General features: G+C 37.2%; 1 protein-coding gene across 1 annotated transcript in view; it reads right to left on the reverse strand.

The window, feature by feature from the left end:
• Positions 1 to 820: 820 nt before the first annotated feature.
• Positions 821 to 6,589, reverse strand: part of Wnt16 (Wnt family member 16) — a 10,789-nt gene continuing 5,020 nt past the window's right edge. The window contains exon 4 of the mRNA XM_008828882.2: positions 821 to 1,907. Within this exon, the coding sequence (XP_008827104.1) occupies positions 1,443 to 1,907 (465 nt within the window). The 3' untranslated portion in view covers positions 821 to 1,442. The remainder of the gene's footprint in view (positions 1,908 to 6,589) is intronic.

A 6,589-nucleotide genomic window follows, 5' to 3' on the forward strand; every position in this document is an offset into this window, starting at 1 on the left:
TTCAAACAGAAAGGCAACATTGCATAAAGTATAATAAATATTCAGGGTATCAAATCCACAAACTGATCAGTATCCTGGTTTAGATTATTTTTCCCAGTTAAGACTTTTACTATGAAATTTATTACAATGACCTTATGAGTTAAATAAGGAAAAGGAGAAAAGAGAATTTAATTACTCTGGCTACTGAAACAGCGCAATCCTCAATATTTTGTAATGTAATTTGTAGCATATAAAACTGTCATTTTAGCAAGAAATACACATCCAGGGTAGGGAGTGGTGGTGCACACCTTTAATCCCAGCACTCAGGAGGCAGAGGCAGGTGGGTCTCTGAGTTTGAGGCCAGTCTGGTCTATACAGTGAGACCCTGTCTCAAAAACAGAAAAAAAGGGGGGGGGGGATACTCGTTCATGTTGCTAATTGCTCTATTACCTTATTTTTCAAATGTTAAAAAAGTCAGAATAGTACAAAAAAAGAGGGTGTTCCCATTTTTTAAGATACCCTTATTCTTTCAAGCTTTGGTAATATATGTCTTAATTCTTAATATGGGTTACATAAATACTGTATTTACAAAATATAAATTTTTTTTTGCAAAATACTACACAGAACACTGTCTTTACATATTTAAAGGGTGTTTTATCTTTTACCCCCACTTTTGTCACCTTTTCAGGGTCTCACCCCCAGTATATCAGAGCTGAGTTTTTAACAGTGAAAAATGGTCTATAATAAAAGGATAACTCCAAAGATCCAAATTAGTATAAACTTTATAGAGTTTTTTTTTTTTTTTTTTTTAGACAAATTCTTTTGGTTAAAGGCACTTAAAATCTGATACAAATTGTTTCACATTCTACATTGATTTTTTTTTGTCTATTGCTTAGCATCTACTTTGGGATATTCGTCTCTTATAACGATTCTCTTCAATGGCTCTTCTTTTGAAGTGCATTTGAAAGAGTAAGCATCCACCACTTGGTTAATTTTCAGCATCATCTGTCTATGCACAAACAGTACAATTAAATACCAAGAACAAATGCAATTCATGTTACAGCTCCTTGCTCCCATAAGGTGTCTTTAAAAAAATGACCAATGTTCACCCACCAAGATCGATTTTTATAACTCTTCTTTAGTCGAGGATCTTATCCTGAGTGAGGACGAAGTCTCCAGGATAAGAGCTCTTTCTAGCTTAGGAAGCAAGACTTATTTTTCTTGTATACCAATATATATTTCCCAAACCACCCAAAGGTGACTTTTCAACTTTAAAATCCCAAGCAATCTGCATAATCGACGTGTGATGGGATATCAGTCAGGAAAAAGAAACCTCAGAGACTCAAGGATCCGGGAATTCCATTGCCAGCAGCAACTTCTCCAGCCTTGCACAGTGAGGGGCACCTTCCAGATTGTAATAGGGCTGGGTGCTGCTGCGGAATCTCGTGTGAGGCTAGATGGGGTTACTTACAAGTATGGACATCGGTCATGCTTTCACAGCTCCTGCAGCGAACGTAGCAGCACCAGATAAACTTACACTCACACCTCTCCACGTGTCTGACCACATGGGTGTTGTAGCCACGGCCACAGCAGAGGAGGTTGCACCCGTCTGCGCCTCCTGATGTGCGGTTGCACTCTCTGCCTTGTGTCCCTGGGATACCCAGTTTTTTGTCCTCCATACAGTAGTTGGGAGACTTATGAACATACAGTAGGTCATCCTTGCGGATGGGTGTCTTCCTCTGATCTTTTTCTCTCCTGCGCACTTTCCTCTTGGTTTTGTCCGATATCTGGATGCTGTTTTCATATTTATCTTTTAAAAAATGGCCAATCTTTTCAAAAGAAGACATGGTTTTCCAGCAGGTTTTCACGGCACAAGAGCCCGAAACCCCATGGCAGCGGCAGTCCACCGACATCAACTTGGCTACAGCCTGAAACCAAAAGTGATTGTGTTCAACAGTTATTCATGTAGTGTTATATTCAGCAATGGAAACAGTTTCCAGCCACCTAAGCTTCTGAGTCTATTCCTTCCTGTATAAAAATGATTTGAACATAAAAGATCTTTAAGGTTGTCTAGACTTCAAATGTTTTATCCTTTATTTGTGTCTAAATGTTTTGAGCCTACAGAGAAAACCTCTCCAAGTTGCATTTAAAATAGAGGAGTAAAGGAGGTGGAGGTGTGTGGGTGTTTGGGTTGGGGGAGGGGCTGAGATGGCTCAGTCGGTAAAGGTGTGGTAAAGCTGCTGGCAGCCAAGCCTGACCACTTGAGTTTGATCCCTGGGACCCACTTGATAGAAGGAAAGACCCCCACTGCTCCAAGTTGTCCTCTGATCTTCCCATGTGCACATGACAAACACATACCGTCCCACAATGTGAAAAAAAAAGTAAAATAAAATACTTCTACTACTTATCAGATATGATCAGAATTCTCTTAGAGAAATTATTTCTAACACCTCATTGAATTTGGGGTGAGGAAGGATACTTGCTCTGGCCTGCATGCTCCTAATCCCACTTAACATCTTGCTACCCAGAGTACAGTTCATGAATGAGCAGCTCCAACATCACTTGTAAGAAATGCAGACACCCAGGTCCCAGGTACAGAATCAGAAGCTCATTTTTAATCAGACCCCTAGGTGATTCTTATGCAAAGCACCAACAGAGCCGATGCCTTCAACTCTGCAGTACATAGAACATCTATAGAACTTTCCAAATAACCAATGCACCAACACTTGAGATCAGATTGATTTGACTGGCTGGAGTGAGTTACTCTCATTTTAATGGCACCTGGTGATGACACTGGATGATTCCATTGAAACTTCTGAGGTTTATTCACTACAGAAGTCCCTGACATCAGAGGGTATATATGGGTAGGGAGAACATGCTCTCCCTTGGCCACAGACCACATGAGAAACCCTGACTAATCAAGTTAGATTTCCCAAAAGGAGGAGAGTGTGGGCGCTCCTGAAAAGTTCTTCCTCTTTTCTGAAAGATTAATTGAAGACATATGCCCTATCATTGATGAATAAACAGCAATATGCTAACACAGAAAATAAAAAGAATGATATGCTTCTAATCCCAAGACTTGGGAGGCTGAGGCAGGAGGATTACTGTGAGCTTGAGGTTAGTTTAGCAACATAGTAAGCTCCACACCAGCTTACACTTTACAGAGCGAAATCTCGTCTGAGCAAAAGGAAAAGAGGACCATGTGTGTATAATTTTAAATTCATTTGTAAGTGCTGAGTTCAGTTTATACAAACTGAAGAACTAATGAGCACACACACACACACACACACACGCACACACACATATGTAATAGCACATTGCCTGGGGTACATTAAGTTCTAAATGCTTCTTTCTTTGACAAAGTTGGAGTAAGAGTTTCTTTTAATGAGCCTAACAATTCAAAACAATCTACAGATTTCAAAAGTTTTAGGGCTCTAACCTCTTACATACCAACATCGCTTCCTGTGGTCCCCAGACAATGGCAGGGTAGATTAATAAATCGTAAGGACTAGTTGTAGAGCTGACATTCTGTCAACATGCTGGGAAAAATGAAAAATGAATCCATCCATTCACTGACTTAAAAATTATATATTTAATCTCACAAAAGAAAGGAAAAAAAAAAAACAGCTTAAATGCCACTTACAGTTCTTATCAAAACTACAGAAACTACCAAGGCTTTCTTTGCCATTTAATAATAAACTCAGCATTGATATATCTGCAGAATGGTGTATTCTAACAAGTTAACATTTTCTGAACAGTCTAACCACAGAATATTTTAAACAGGTCATATTTATTTTCCGTCTTGAATGGGAGCATATGATATTGATCTGAACAATTCTGATACTTCTCAGTACCATTTAACACAATAGCAAACTATTCAAACTTTGTACTTTCTAGAATATAATACATACTCTTTAAATTCATAAAACTTAGGAATTAATAAATGCATCAACTTCTTTATAACACAGGGCAAAAGTATCTGACAGTGATACAAGAACAATTTATTGTTTAAAGTATGGTACACAGATAATTTGATTTAATTTTTGGCATTTAGATATTCACAAAGTCTTTAACTCTTTAAGAGGTTTGTAGGCAACCCTTCTACCTTTGTTCATATTTTGAGTGCCTGGAGGATTTGAGAAAGAAGAGCTCAATCAGTGCTAAGTAATAAAACAATTTTTTTTCTCCAAGAAACTGTCCCCATACCTAAGCGTGTGTGTGTGTGTGTGTGTGTGTGTATGTGTGTGTGTGTGTGTGTGTGTGTGTGTGTGTGTGGTGTGGTGTGCACGTTTAAATTGGACCAAAGTTCCTTATAGCCATTACTTGGTGATTTAAAGCTGCCCACCTTCAAACCATGACTGAAGGGCAGACCTTTTCTTTCACTAGCTGTTTCAGACATGGGCATTGTCAATTTGCAAAGCATGAAGGACAGAGTGGATGCTCATCAAATTCTTATTGAACACAGTCCTGCTCCCTCAACAGGGTTTAACTCATCTTCAGTTGCTAACCTTATGAGAAGTAGCAAAAATCATTTTCATTCAGAAAAGTCACTGCTAGAGGTCAGTGGTGCTAGAAGACCCTGAGCCAACCAATTCTATCATAACCCTGTTCAAAACCGTGTGAGTCCACAAAGGTGACACATTGCTTCACCAGTTGAAAGGAGATGAGACTTGCATATTCAATTTTGTCACCTACTCAATTTAGATTTGGATTTTGAAGGATTTTTACCTACTCTAGAAAAACAGCCCTTTAAAAATACCCAGAGTCTATAATTTTCCAGGATTACATTAAAAAAAATTTTAGCCCTATTGTTTTTAACAAAAGTGGAAGAAAACATTATTTTTATCATGTATGTGAGCTGCATTATTTATCTATCCTAGAATCTACATGTATAAATGAACTTCAAGGCAAAGCATCCCAGTAATCTCACATACAAGTGGAATAACTATATCGCCATAATACTATAAGGCTAGAGTTAGGGATTAAGAGAAATACGATCAGAGAAATTTATGAAATGCAGAATTTGAGGGAACACACACACACACATACACATGAGAGATTAAATTTACAGACTCTAATGTTGCTTAGAATACATTTTCATAAATCCTGTACTTGGTTTAGTTTTATAGGAAGCAATGCTTTTCACCTAATATGCAGTTAATGAACAGGTACTTGGTTGTGATTCCAATTTTATAGAAAAATAAACACATGGTTAAGAAACTTGTCTTACATAATTTGGTGATATATGATATAACGTCTTTCTGCTCAGCAAGATAATGTTAGAAAAAACAGAAAAATGAAAGTGAGAAATACAAGTATATCTAAGGAAATTGCATGAATACTTTCAAAACTGTACATTCTGCCTCTTTTATACTAGGGCTCTTAATGAATGTTATAGTGATTCAGAGCTGCAATGAGAGTTCCGCCGTTTTCTGTTAACAGGAAAAAATAGCAACTGGATTGTGTGTGGTTATAAGAAAATTTCTTTCTCTTCTCTAGTTGAGTTGTTAAGGTTTATAACGATATTAACAGAGGAATGTTTTGTTAACTATTGCAAACAGATGTGCTCATTTTGGCAGAATATTATAAAACTACGGGCAAGCAATTAGGAGGCGCATAGAATCTGTTGAGCCTCTCATGGAGGTTTGGATTCGATGAATTTTAAATGAAGTGAAATAATAGGAAGGATGTATCATTGGTACTTAATGTAAAAATAGAAACCATTTAAGAAGTGGTTTAAGGACTGATTGTCCCACAGTATTGACTCAGAGGTATCACAATGGGTGGAGATTGTTTTCCATGTATTACTTTATCCAAATGTATCAGGAATTGCCAGAAAACTGTTATGGGACATTCTGTAACCAACATTTCATTTTCAACTATCAAAGGATCTATTTACGTTATGAAATCTGCGACTTAAAGTTGAATGGGTATGTATAGGATTACTCTTCCTTTGACCCATATTATCCCTTTCTATTCCAAAATATATTTGAACCTGCTAAAAAACAAAATATGGTTGTGTTGTTTGACTACTTATAAATACGCTTGAAACAGGTCAATGAAAATTTGGGGTCTGCCCATCCCACTTTGTTAAGTTACTCATCATAAAACAAATTATGGGGTAGGAAACTTAAAAGTTTATGAGGTAGACATGGTAAGAATGGAAATATTTTAAGCACACCAAAAGAAATACCCATAAATATTCCAAGTCACATTATTCCCAGAAGTTCTGCCCTGGAAGACATCACATCATTCTCTTAGCCAATCACCATCAGGCAACATTATTCTTGGAGTCATAACTTTAGGAATGGTGTCAGAAACCAAGTGGGAATCAGAGTATTTAAGGTCAGCGGTTAGAAAATCATCTATCCTGCTCATTCTGCTACTAAGCGCCAGTACCCACATTTCTCTGAACACTTTCCTACATTTTGAGTTTGGGATTTACAGACTAGAAAAATCAACTCAATTGAATGCAAGACTTTAAACTTTACTCACAAATATGCCTAACAGATTAAAATCATAATTGCCAATATTGAAAATTGAGTCAGTTGCTTGTTCATGTTAGAGAAACTTGTTTTTTGTTTACCTAGGGTTTTTTTTTTTTTTTTAG

This window comes from Nannospalax galili, unplaced genomic scaffold (assembly GCF_000622305.1).
Source record: "Nannospalax galili isolate Female #2095 unplaced genomic scaffold, S.galili_v1.0 scaffold413, whole genome shotgun sequence".
NCBI lineage: Eukaryota > Metazoa > Chordata > Mammalia > Rodentia > Spalacidae > Nannospalax > Nannospalax galili.